This window comes from Haemaphysalis longicornis, unplaced genomic scaffold (genome assembly GCF_048455015.1).
Source record: "Haemaphysalis longicornis isolate Haplotype H1 unplaced genomic scaffold, Haemaphysalis longicornis Haplotype H1 scaffold_9, whole genome shotgun sequence".
NCBI classification, from domain to species: domain Eukaryota; kingdom Metazoa; phylum Arthropoda; class Arachnida; order Ixodida; family Ixodidae; genus Haemaphysalis; species Haemaphysalis longicornis.
In genome coordinates, this window is record NW_027526460.1 from 72,632,697 (window position 1) to 72,646,672 (window position 13,976).

The 13,976-nt window shown below is 46.1% G+C and overlaps 1 protein-coding gene across 1 annotated transcript in view; it reads right to left on the reverse strand.

Moving 5' to 3' along the window:
• Window positions 1–2,814: 2,814 nt before the first annotated feature.
• LOC144152445 (uncharacterized) overlaps window positions 2,815–13,976 on the reverse strand; it is a 34,695-nt gene continuing 23,533 nt past the window's right edge. Inside the window, exons 11-13 of the mRNA XM_077683713.1 lie at window positions 11,275–11,404; window positions 9,815–10,027; window positions 2,815–3,111 (exon numbers count right to left, since the gene is read on the reverse strand). Of these exons, the coding sequence (XP_077539839.1) occupies window positions 2,907–3,111; window positions 9,815–10,027; window positions 11,275–11,404 (548 nt within the window). The 3' untranslated portion in view covers window positions 2,815–2,906. The remainder of the gene's footprint in view (window positions 3,112–9,814; window positions 10,028–11,274; window positions 11,405–13,976) is intronic.

The window sequence follows — 13,976 nt, forward strand, 5'->3', positions numbered from 1 at the left end:
GCGAAGTCGTTAATAGTTAAAATCATGACAATAACACCTCCTGGTCTGTTTTGTATTTGTAGAACAGGAGATATCATTGTCTCAAGGAACACTAGTCTCAAAATGCTCACCTTACAAATTATTCGCAGAAAAAAAATCGGCCGCGTATGTTCTTGCTCCTCTGCAGGTGGCGCTGCCACCCACTCTGCAGCTTTGCAAGCTCTTCTCTTCTCTTCCACCTCCCCTGTCTTGCTCTTAATGCAATGCAATGCTGATTTTCTTAACGCGATTAAATTTTCCCGCTCTTGCAGCACGATGTGCTCTTCGTAAGTGAGAAAATGTGGAACGCTCCTTTGTTTTAAGAGTTTTTTGTTTACGATCGTAAAAACCCGTTTGCAGTGTATTCTCAATTAAGAGAGCGTTGCTTCTGTCGGTTAGGTACTAGCATCTAGCGGCAAACACGCTCGAGGTTTTTAAAGCAAAGATTTCTACCTCTATCAGCCAACGATTCCTTCGCGGCGTGCGGGACAAGAAACTCCTAACCCGGCTGAAGAGGGGGAGGGCTGTTTTCACTCACGGAGCACAGGGCAGATGGCGCGGCGATCGCGCGCTTTTAACGAGCATTCCCTGCGCGCCGGCAGGTGTGACGATTGGAACCATTCCGTCGGCTTTGTCGTCTGCTGTATGGACGGTTGTTTTGGGCCTGTTTTGGCGCAGCTTGGCGTACATTGCGCGCTTTTTTCTCAAGGCTTGAATAACGTGTTCGACAGTACCCCTGGGTAACCCGGACCCGAAGGAATTAATCGGTCGTTCGACAGAGATATGGTAAAGATTGGTTTTCCGGGCGGGAAAACAAAACATAGAAACCACGTACAGACATCTGGCCGCTAGAGAAACACTACCAATTCAGTTGTGCTTTAAGAGGCATTGCAAAAGGCGAAAGGAGCAACTGATTCTGATAAATAGCGATTATAAGAGTTCCCTCAGCTTTCTCGCAATTCTCAAAGTTGCTAAACCAACTAGTTTAGATCGGTATAAATGAAAATCACTAAGCTCACATGCTGAATTGTTTCGGTGTTTGCGCTTGTGTCGCGCGGAGGTGTAGCCCAGCGCTAGCACATCAGGATGGCCAGGTTCCGCTGTTTCACCCTTCGAAAGACGCTCCTCTCCGTTTTCTCTCTCCCGACTCACGGCCGGGCTACAGCGGCCGCGTCCGTCGCTTTGACCCGGCCGTGGCCGGCGCTGCTGTGTTCGGGATGCCGCCCCCGCGAATTCCAGGTAACGACTGGCCGAATCTCTGGTTTCGCTTTTAAAGACGATAGTCTTTCTTGGGCTACTTAAACCCAGAAATTTTGGTCTGTCTGTATGTCTGTATGTCTGTTCGTCTGTCTGTCTGTGACTCGATTCAGCCACCCGGACAAAGCAAAACAGTGCCTGCGCAATAGTCTTATATAGTCACAGCTAAATCTACCCGTCTATGTCCGGTGTAAGGTTCATACTTGTCAACATTGTTGAAGAAGAACAAGACATTACGCAAATATGAGACAACAAATCAATACAGAAGTGATATTTGCAGTGTTCCTTTATAAAAAAATCAAACATGCTTGACTTTTGCGAAATTAAATACTTCATCAACTGCAGAAAAAGAATTGCTATAGCTTCTGGCGCCATTATAAGAAATCAACCGGCAACAGTTACTCAAGGTTCCACTAGATAGGTTCCACATTCTGCTTGCAACGCACGTGGAGTAGGGAAACGCGGTTCTATAAACGTTAGTAGGGCGCCTCGATGAACGCGCGTCTTCGCCGTACGGCAGCGTTCGCATCGAGACACCCGCTTTGGAGCAGTGGAACGCGGGAAATTTAAAATGATTTAAGCAAACCTTTGGCGTCTTTACCTTGGGAATAGCGCGACGCAAGAGGAACAACATCAGAGGTGAGCGGGAAAGCGAAGGGAGGCATTTACTTCGCAAAAGCCGATAAAGACTATCGTCTTTTGACGGCATTTGCAACGAAAGGAGCAGATACGCGGCCAATTTTTTTGTAGAGCCACGTGCGTGAATTCAAGGGACGTCGCATGGGCAGTTGTTGTGGGTGTAGTTTAACTTTCCAACCACTTTCACAGTGTGGATTGGGGACATTTTTTTGGGGCGCTGCGTAAAGTTAACATACTTCCCCCATGCCAGTGATTTTAGTAGTTTGGTCCTTAGTTGTGAAGTTCAGTAGTTTTGTAGTAGACGTAGGTTGTAATTTACCTGTCTATATATAGTTCTTGATGAACAGCTGTTGCAACTGTGGGCTGAGTGGTTGAATGAAGTGACACGCAAACAAACCAAATTTTTTGAGTTTGCACAGCCCAAGAAAGTGTATCCTTTCTCCTGTGATCGTGTGTTCGTGACATCAGAGTTATCTCGTTGGCTGCTGTCTACGCGTACAGATGGACCACATGTAGCGATTATGACTCGGTTTTGAGTATACACAGCTGGGCTTGTTTCTTTGCTTTCTTTTTTATACATTGTTTCTGTTTATACATTGACACTTCTGTTCTTGTTACTTTATTTAGCGTTGCATATTGTGTATCATGTTGCGTATCATGCGTATTGCGTATTCTAAAGCATTAAATACCTGTAAATGGTTTTTGTGCATTCATACGTAAAAATAAAGATACGGCTTTTGTTGTTGCTGAAGTAGTATTTATTTCAGTACCCGTTCTTTTAACAAAACGAAAAAGTGAATAAGATTTGATATATGGAATAAAGGAAATTTAATGAACGGAAATAAAATGAAGTAAAATATTTAAATGAATACAATGAATAAAATATGGAAATTATTATGATTTGTCTTGACTATTGCTGATATTTTGTATGAGAGGGAAAGATGACAAATTTGCTGGGCACCCGGTGCAAGCTTAGCCAGGAACGCCGCTGCCTAGGAGTCACCCTCGCTGACGAAGATGAAGATCTTTGAAAGTGCACTGCCGCTGCAGCGGCTGTTGTGGAAGATGGTGGTCTTCAGATCGAGCTCAACATCCTGAGGGCCTTCAAGAGGCTCGAGGAGGTACACCATGGCCTCATTGGAGTTTGTGCGCTCCAGGAAGAAGTGTTCACGGGTCGCCAACTCCACGCCGCTGTCACTGCGCAGTTTCATGAGAGCCAGACGTCATGAGAACGAACTTTGTATGCATAAATTTACGAGGGTTTCTCGTGATATTACGTTGTTGGCGCAGCCGAATCGTCTGCGACTTTTTTGATTGGTTGAAAATGCAAACACACGCTGACAACATGACGATGCTGGAAGCACATAAAAGTGCTCCTGGCCAACGAGCTAAGAGCGCGCGCGTCACCCACTCGCCCCACAGTTGATAGCAATGTTTAGGTGTGTGCGTAATAAGCTCTCGAAGGGTTAAAAGAATAGACGTGGCGCCCCAAAGGCGAAACAACTGAATGAACGTCAAAGGAAACAAGCAAAACTATCGGGAGCTAAATGAGCGTGTTTATGTGCGATGACGGTTTGTATAGACGACGCAAGCTGCCACTGACAGCACGTTTCTCTTTTGCATCTCATTTGAAGTCAATTGTACAAAATCGAATAGACTTCACCCTTTGCCGGAATTCTGAGCAGTCGCGACAAATTTGCTTCGTCGAGGATAAATTCATGTTCTTGGAGAGTTTCATTCCATCTACTGTAGAAGCTGGTTTGCTTGCAACCATAAACTAATATTTACGAGCGAAGCTGTATAAAGGTAGGGTGCAGTGAGGTTTTCCTATGCGCAAGTAAAAACTCCTTGTGGCAAAGCAAACCTTGCCGCTTATGCTCAGCAGAAAACGGCCGCAACTCTTGTGCCTTCTAAAAAATTGTGCAATCGGCCGCTAGGACGGCCCTATAATTATGCCGAGTTTAATTTACTTCCTTTATTTTACAGGGAAGTTGTAAACATAACAGGAATCGCGTCTACTGCCAATATATGAGCATCTGATCATTACGCCGAGTGTATTCTTTATTGTCCTAATCATTTAGTTCACAATACATGAGCTCGAACCTTTGTTCAAAATTCCCGACAACACCGAACATTCTAAGGACACCTCAAAAATAGACCTACATCTTATGTCCCAAACTGCACAGCCTATGGGCATCCCTGGGACTTCCGCACTGGGATAGCCCTAAAACTATCCAAGCGCGGTTTTAACGCGCTGTAGAAGGAGCAGTGGCACATAAAAACGTCTTTGGAGATTCAGTGCAGTTACTGCCAAGGAATCTTGCTTCCTGATTGTGGATGTTTAATTGGCTGACATGGATAGAAAAAGGGGTAGTAACAATCGTGAGTTGCAGAAATTTGGTGTCATGCCTTTTGAGATACAAAACAGCTTACGAAGACCCCCCCCAGTTAGCTGGTGTCCATTGAGCACACAGGGACGCGCATATAGTCTGCTACAAACTGCATCAATGAAATGATTTGCTTTATCTTGCCCTCTCAAGCACGCACAAATTGTGCAAGCTGTTTCTTACATTGCTTGCATCGGATAATGTGATCTAAAAACCAGCTAACAGGCGCCTACCATCTTGCCTTCGGCAACATTGCATCCCACGGCGTACTCACTTGATGCTGAAAAGATAAGCAAAAGTTGGGACGAAAGACGGCGCAAGCGTAAGTAAGCTGTGTTAGCACAGCAGCTTCGCAGCATAGTAGACGTCCCGCGCTATGTAGAATGCAGAGATAGCTGAAAAAGCAGGTATCAGCGCTTCAGCTGTAGCGAATCTCAGTAAGCACTTTGTAAAAGAGACCCGTTTGGCATGTCTACACAAATATGACAGAACACCCACAAGAATATACACGCGGAGCGTAAAATTTTGCCCGCCAATTAAAAAAGAAAACTACGGGATTGAGCGCATCATCCTATATTACGGTGGCGCCGTATTTCCCCTATAGGGTGTGCAGCCTGTTTTGGACAGCGTTTGTAATTGTACAATCACTGCTGCGCATCAGACTGCACCACATATATGGCTAATGCACATCAATACAAAGTGCAGCCTGTCTAATCTAGACTGCTATTAAACAATTTTTCTCATTTTATTGCATCAAGGACAAGCCCAAATTTAACACTCCAGAAATCTTATTTTGTGTCAATTGCTCCTGACTTTTATAAGTTGTACAAAACGATTTAACAGAAATTGCGTAGTGCGCTTGTGAGACCGGCCAATTAAATTTGTAAATCAAGGTAAACTGGTTTCAAGATTTCTTCATCTTTCTGTAAGTCAGAAAAGTCTGAAAGGTAAATCTAGTCACTACTAGATAACATTTACATGGCTCATTGCAGAGCTATGACAGTTTTTATATATGTTGGCTGTACACGTGTTTTTCTGCCATTAACATTTGATTGCATTTAATTCAGAATTTTTCAGTTGCTGAGGTAAAATATCGCAATATACACCCATATATGGTCCAACATTCTGAACACTTACCGTACTTACCCGATTCTAACGCGCACTTTTTTCCCAGAAATATAGGTCGAAAAATCGCATGCGCGTTAAGCCCCAACCACATGGAGCGATTTTGCAAGCGACTTGGGGAGCGACGCGAGTAGCGACGAACTACTTTTCGCCGCGGACCAAGTCGCTCATCGAATCGCTCGGTTATGGGCCGCCAGAAAAGTCGCTCGCCTCCCGGAAGTGGCCTCAGCGACTAGCCAATAGGAGAGCCCCTACGTAAGCACGCAACCTCCGGTTTTGGAAGAGAACGGGGGGAAGATTTTGCAAATCCACGCAGACGGCGTTTGCGGTGCAGCGGCAAAGAAAGCTTTGCGTGGCAAAGCTTGCGTACACGCTGAAGCAGAAGCAAGAAGGCTCCCGCACACGCTGGGTGAGACCCGTGTGGGGAAAACGACGTCAAGAAAGCGAATTCTTCACGGCGTTCATGTTGGAGCCGAGAGACGAGGCGCAGAAGGAAAAGCGTGCGCTAACGCTAACCCAAACCAGTTTTAGAGATGCAATGAAGTGCAAAAAGCAAGGTAGAAAGGCGTAATACTTTTTAGTCATGCTTTTTATGACAAATGAACAAAAAATTTTTTTGCAAACAACCAGCGTACCAAGCGCGTTACTATGCGCAGTGCGGCAACATTGAAATCGCCATCCTCAGTCGCTCGAGCCGTCGCTGTCATGTGGTTGCCTCGGCGAGCGACTTCGGTTCGGCGACTGCGGATCCTAGTCGCGTCGCTCGTCGCGTCGCTGGAAAAATCGCTCCATGTGGTTAGCGCTTTAGAATCGGATACGAAACCGAAACTGCCGAAGCAGTGGAAATTTCGTCTCACCCATCGCCATCGCCATCTCAAGATGGCGCCAAAGCTTTTAGCAACGATTTTAAGTGCGAATGCACTTTATAAGCGACCCTGAATTCCGTTGACCGCCGTCCGTCCACATAGCAACAGCTGCGGGTGCGCGCGCTCCTCGTCTTCCTTGGCAACGGGGGGAGATGGGCGCGCGCTGCCTGGCCGCTGACATGGCACATACCCACGTGGGGGATTGGCCAGGGATCGGGCGTGAGAAGGGCTAATGCACCCGCTTAAAGGAGTACTGACACGAAATTGCAAAGCTGAGATCCGCTCTAGCAATCAAGTACAACGACAACACAAATAGGTGTCTGTGCATGGCACATACCCACGTGGGGGATTGGCCAGGAATCGGGCGTGAGAAGAGCTAATGCACCCGCTTAAAGGAGTACTGACACGAAATTTCAAAGCTGAGATCCGCTCTAGCAATCAAGTACAACGACAACACAAATAGGTGTCTGTGAATAAATGCATCTTTCTTTCTTTGTAGTTGTGTGTGTGTGTGTGATCTCTCTTTCGCGAACATTACCGAACCGCGCAAATTCAACTCCTGCATTCGCACTTTCACATTCTTCCCCTCGGGGAAATGCGGGGAAATTTTTTCGGACGCAGTGAGCATAGGCGCCTAGGCTTTTCTATCGGCGTTCACACAAATCGTCAAATTGTTCCACTTGCACGCTTGATAACAGCAATGGCAGCAGCGGCTCTCGCGCGTTCAAAACGAGCGGTCGGCTGAAGCGTGCGCCTCTGGAGAAGCTCGCGGGATGGGCTTGCGAGGCGTGGGCCACGATCCCATCGACCATGGTTAAACGTTTGTTCAGAAGTGTGGCATCGCGAACGCCCTTGACGACACCAAGGACGAGATGTTGTGGTCAGCGGAGAGCGACGAGGAGTGAGATGAGTGAGACTACTTCGAGAAATAAATCGCCCGTTTCTCTCGCATTCGTTTTTCTTGCTCACGAAGTTCTATGCGCGTTACAATCGGAGGTGCAAGTTTTTTCGTTTTTTTTTTGCCAAGAAAATCGGGTGCGCGTTAGAATCGGGGGCGCGTTAGAATCTGGTAATTACGGTACCCAATTCCATGTATGCATGTATATATCCATATTTAGACTGCAGTACCTAAAAGGGCAACAAAATGCGGCCAAAGTTTCAAAGGTAGGGAAAGCGTACAGCAAATATGTGCATGTTACTCTTCAGCCCTGAACCATGCCATGTTACCTGGTGTTTAATTTTTTGCCTGTGCTGGTATTAAAAATCCTTCTGTAACCTTTTTTAGCATTTCTTTAGCAGACAGGCGAAAATTAATTTGGCTGAAAACAACTTACTGTCGCCATGCAGCCAAATGGCATGCCTTCTAAGCAGACAGGAAACGTCTGCTCTTTATATCGAATAGTTCAAAATTATTATTTTCGAATGCAGGCCACGTGAATCAAAATTCAATTTTACACATGTAAAATTTTGAGTGTTTTTAGCATACACTAAATTATAAAAAATTGTTATCAATCACTCAAAACTAGATGAGCTGGCCTTTGAGATCATTTCCGTGTGCTCGGTGCGAAGGGATGCGCCACGTCAACCCTGACTGGCTGCACACCATGAGGCAGTGTGGCTGCCACCTTAACGGTTTCCAGTAACATTCTGTACATTAATGTACTTTCCTGCATTATTAAATATGTTTCACCTTTTGGTATTTTAGAAAGTACACTACCTTCAAACCTAATTCTTCATGCCATAGCTTGCATAGAATTTAAGCTGCTCCTATTTCTAAATGTGCGTTTGTTCATTTGAGAGGTGAATGTTCGGATGGCTCGCTCATTTCTGATGTAAGTTAAACAATTCTTGTCTTTATGTACTGGACTGCTGCTACCTTTTGAATTTTTTTCACTGCAAATGTTAGCTTCTGTTTAACAGCCAGTGGGATATATTCAACCATAAATAGAAGTATAGGTCCTGATTGATTGTAGGGTCTAACGCGCCGACGCAACGCAGGCGATGAGGCGCTCCGTAATTGAGGGCTCCGGACTAATTTTGACCACCTGGGGTTCTACGTGCGCCGAAATCTCGTACACACGGGCATTTTTGCTTTTCGCTTCCATCAGAAAAGTGGCCCTCGCGGCCGGGAATCGAACCCACGACCTCGTGCTCAGTAGCGCAATGCCTTAGCCACTGAGCCTCCGCGGCGGGTGAAGTATAGGTCGTCAATGAAACTATAAAAGACCTTATTTGTGGTATAAGATGGGCATTGTGTGCCCTTAGTTTGCTGCTTGGCCTTTCCACTGGAGGTTGCGTTAACTTTTTTCTGTTATCTACTTTTGTTTGGCGCTCTTTGCACCAGCTGGCCTTGCGCCAAAGAAATCCAATCGTCATCATCATCATGGAGGTTGCGTTGTATAGAAATCACCCAGTAAAATGGTTTTTCTCTTGCACATAGTTCTGATTGTGCATCTGCGTGATGGCAAAACTCCATTGCAATGCAGTGTGGAGATATGGCTATATAAATGAGTGAAACATGTCCCGAAAACTACCTACAAGCACTTTTCTAGAACATTCCCAAGAAGTTCCTTTCTTTTTTCCACTCGCAGGCTAGACCTCTAAAGAAACTCCTAGTCTGGGACAACCCGGACAGGTCTTTTTTTGTATCACTTGGGATGTCTGGAATAGTGTCACTAGATAACGTCACAGAGTATCGGCACTTTTTTCTTCTATTGTCCCGTGCCGCCGCCGTGATCATTGGCCAGTTCGCATCACGTGACATTTGTTTTCACAATGACCATTCATGGGCACCGCCATTTTGTTGTTTATGCGTTTTCTGTCGGTCAACTATGGTAGTCTCAGCTTGCCCTCCCTTCTCTGCGGCTGCGCGCGACTGGCATCGTTCCACACGTGAATAAAAAATAACACGCTTCACAGCATTTTAGCTGCAGAAGTCTGTCCGAAGATGCCGTGTTGCTGCGTCTTCGGCAGTTTTGTGTACCAATGACCTCGTCAAAGTTAGCGGTGAGGCCGCCGAAACGGCAATCTGGCAACGCTGACAAACACCAAAATGGCCGTCGTTGCTCACTTGTGTGCCTCAGTAACGGTACTCTGTATGTTATCTAGTGAAACTAGTCTGGAACTTCAGCGGGATGTCCCTGGAAGTTCCCAAACTCCCAAGTGGGACATTCCTAGCACTTGCGTAGGACGTCCGTGCGTTGTCTGGGATTCGGTCACACCTGTAACGTGTGCTTCACAGTTTCGCTAGCCACCCACCTTCACAGAGTGAAATAGCTCGATATTTTGCCTGAAATGCTTTCTTCGCAAGGCTTCAATGAGCCAAATTTAGGATCTGTGTGCAACTAACACTCAGAGGACAGTGTTCTAAGCCTTAATTGAGGTCGCAGCTAAATAATGTACTCGGCAGTTGATCAAACGCCCCCATCATGCTGTCTGTTTGCCAGGCCACTTCCAATTTACTAAAGGTAGCACTCCGAGTGTCAGCTGTCCCCGAATTTTTGTAATAATTTGTAAGCCTACCTGGAAGAAGTGGTAGCATTTACGAGCTCCAGGCTGAAGTCTACGCTGGAGTAACCGGACCGAGGTCCCCGCTGGTGAAATACACTCTGCTGCCCTGTCGATGGGATGCTGATGTTGTGCGGCAGAATGACGTAGTTGTAGGTCACCGAGAGTGGCTCCTCTCGGCACGCAATGGGGTCCAGGCTGCCGTTTTCGTTGTCGCGCTTGCAGCGACTGCAGAAACCACAAACCCATGGGTGCCATTTAAAAATTGCGCATGGTAAAAGTTCGAATACACCGCGCAATATCGTCGTATCCTATGCTGTGGAACTGAGATGATCCGTATAATGCACTGTTCCTAGCACTGAGAGCTAGGTGATTCAGGAGGTCCTGGTGCGCAGAGCTAGTTGAGTCGCTGCTGGCCTTCGCCCAGCCACCCGCAAGCCTTTGTGTCCGCGTTTCGATTAAAAAATTTCTCTCCGGAGGCCGGGTCACACGAACCCGGCTGGGGGCAACCAGGCTGCACATGATGCATCACGTGAGCGCCTTGCTAGTGCCCTTCCTCTGGACGACCATGCGTCACGCATTTCTCCTTGCCCTCGCCTTCAACTTGACCCCGCATGCTCTGTACGGAAGTCCCGTCTCGCGTTGCCCCATCTGGCTACTTTGCTGTGGCTCTCCCGATGCGTCGCTTTGTGAAAATATTCATCAAAACTAGGGCTAACGCGTCCCTGACACCCCATATAACTTCAAAATCAATTGACCCAACAGCATCTCCACCTCATGACAGTCACAACTGCCGGGTGATCGTATTCACCACCCTCGACCATTCATTCTGGCGCTGCCCCGCTTTTTCTTGTACCACCTTATTCCCACCAGCGTTATGCCTCCCGATGGGGGAAGATTACCCTCCATTTGAAGTCCCTAATTTTCACACAGCCTTTGGCTTGTTCGGCATAGAGAATGATCTCTTAAGAGCGGTGTAGACTGGAGTCTACCCCTGTCGTAATAATTCTCTCATGAGATATGCTCAGCTTAGCCAGGGCTCCGCAGTTTGCAGCAGTCTCTTGTATTGCTTTTGGACACATCACTTCAACTGGGCTACTCGAGCTCCCTTCCGCTCCCCATTTTCTGGTGGCATGGAATTTCCTTGATTAATAAAGGGCTACAACACTCCCACACACATGCACACACACGCGCTCACTCATTCACTCACTCACTCACACGCGACTCACTCACTCACTCACTCACTCACTCACTCACTCACTCACTCACTCACTCACTCACTCACTCACTCACTCACTCACTCACTCACTCACTCACTCACTCACTCACTCACTCACTCACTCACTCACTCACTCACTCACTCACTCACTTTCTTCAATTTCCGCAGCGCTTATGAAGAACATTGCGGAATGTTCTCCTAGAAGCCGAAATTAGTGAGGAGAGTAAAGTGAAGTTCAGTAAAGATGCGTGCTTACGACTTGCGGTCGGGGGCCCTGCTGTAACCGGGCGGGCAGTGGACCACGCTGCACCGGTAACTGTGCCTCATGTTGACGCACACCTCGTCCTTGCCCTGGCAGACATTGCCTTGCTCGCACGCGTTCATTTCTGCGTTGAAATACGTATACGGTAAGAACGCGGACCACGAGACACTGTAACGTAACAGTCAGCTGTATACATCGTTTCCAAGCACTTTGTACCAAGAGTCTACAATATGTGGCCCGTAGGCAGAGTGCGGTTCGCTATTGGGCTTTGCGGGGGTCGCGGCCTGGTTCTTAGAAAAAATGACACTTGTTCAAACTTCATGTATACGTGAGATAGTTGATAACTTTGGGAGAGCAGCGTTAGGAAAGGAATATTTTGATTGATTGATTGATTGTGGGGTTTAACGCACCGACGCAACGCAGGCGATGAGGCGCGCCGTAGTGGAGGGCTCCGGATTAATGTTGACCACCTGGGGATCTTTAACGTGCGCCGAAATCTCGCACACACGGGCGTTTTTGCTTTTCGCCCCCATCATAAAAGCGGCCGCCGCGGCCGGGAATCGAACCCGCGGCCTCGTGCTCAGCAGCGCAAAAGGAATATTTTCACTCAAGCGTAATGAAAATGATGTTTTTAGTGGAAATGGGAATAACGATGCACTAAGTTCGAAAGTTAGGTGCAGAAAGGCAGAAAGTTAGATGGGCAGATGACATCAAGAAGTTTGCGGGGAGGAATTGGTCGCAGTGAGCGCAGGACTGGAATAATTGCAGATCTATGGGAGAGGCCTTTTCCCTGTAGTGGGCGGAGGCAGGCTGATGATGATGATGATGATGATGATGATGAATACCGTGAGAGGTCACCTTCAAGGATCCTAGACTGAGGACGCCTCTGACCAGGCAGGCGCCCTAACATTGCGCGTGCTGGCTTGAGTAAAGTGCAATCAATCAATCAATCAATCAATCAATCAATCAATCAATCAATCAATCAATCAATCAATCAATCAATCAATCAATCAATGAATCAATCAATCAATCAATCAATCAATCAATCAATCAATCAATCAATCAATGAATCAATCAATCAATCAATCAATCAATCAATCATGGCTCTTCGTATTTAAATAAATGATGTAATCAGGAGTATCACAGGCTAATGTTTGGGTCGAGGAACAAAAGATGAAAATCTGTATGAAACTCCAGTATGAAACTCTGGGAAGCAGGTGGACATCTCTAGAAGTTTGCTGATACAATTGTCTTGAATGTTTTCCTGTATCAAGATAACGAATCCGTTCCGACAGGTAGTTGCTTCCAAAAGAGGACAATTGCCAATAATTAACGCCAAAGAGCGCATTCTAGCGTAAAATACAGGCTCAAGCAAGAGCTTTTAAATAATTGTTTCGGGCTCCTGTCCCATTTCATTGATTAGGACGAGAGCACCCTTGTTAGATATTGATAATCTACTGGTTTTTGTCCATGACTGGAAGGAGAGTTTCAAGGTAACAAAGGGCTTGAGAAAGCTCTGTTTGATGCATGATAAAACATTAGAAAAAGATGTCAAACAAAATGCATATGATACACGTGAAAAACGTAACCTTCTTATAAATGTGCTGGTGGTAAATCGACACCGTCATCGTGAAAGCATCAATGGTGTCTGCATTTATGCTCATAGTGGAGTCTAATGGAGTCTAATTAGAACGCCTTCACAGTGTACTGCGGTAGAACACGTTTTGTGAAGTTACAAATGTAATTATGGCAGCTTAGCCTTCTCTCTCTGTCTCTCTCTCTCTCTCTCTCTCTCTCTCTATTTCTATATATATATATATATATATATATGCTGCGTTGAATCAAAACTTATTCGCTTTGTCGTAGGCGAACATCGAGAGACCTCATCACAGAGATGGGTCGTGAAGATGTGTGCACCATATCTCTTGGATAATAAGATATTGTTTACATGCAATTCGAATCTGCCGCAACTATCACCTTTCAGACAGCGGACGGCATCTTTGAAAAAAGAAGTAACCGCTCATGTTATCGGGAAAACATCAAGGTCAAAATCGAGCCTATTTTAAAGGCACTCATTGTCCTGCTGCTCAAAATGACGGCTCACTTGGGCGCAAGCTACGTCCAATACAACTTTAACTCTTAGGATATCTGCAATCTATTTGGTGGTCTATTGGGTTTGCAGCAGAAGACACCAATCTATGCAGTTCTGCGGGATTTCACTAGTCTCGGAAGACATTAATGATGAATTAGGACCGGAGAATGTTTACCGTTATTTACATTGGTTGTATACTTTAGTCCCACGATATAAGTCGTATTTAGGGCTACGAATTGGACAGGGTGAGGAGTGAAAACATTTTGCACCTCATCCAGTCATTTTCCCATTCACACCACAGATTGTCATAATGCAACACCAACTTCCCCCTCCGTCGTCCTTCTGAACGAGAGACCCACAAAGGTGAGCTATGGGAATGTGCACAGTATATTTATCAGTGTTAAACTACACGTTAGCGTTCAAGTGACACGATCAAACGGAACTAAAGGCCCCATTACAACTGCCCAGTCATGTTTCTTCCCACAACCAAGACACTGTGACGTCATAAAAGCGTCACTAGAAAGCGGCTGGGGAGTCGCCCCTGATTCGTTTGTTTTGTTTAATATCTCCGTTGTTCGTTCTGAGTTTGTGATTAAATTGGTAC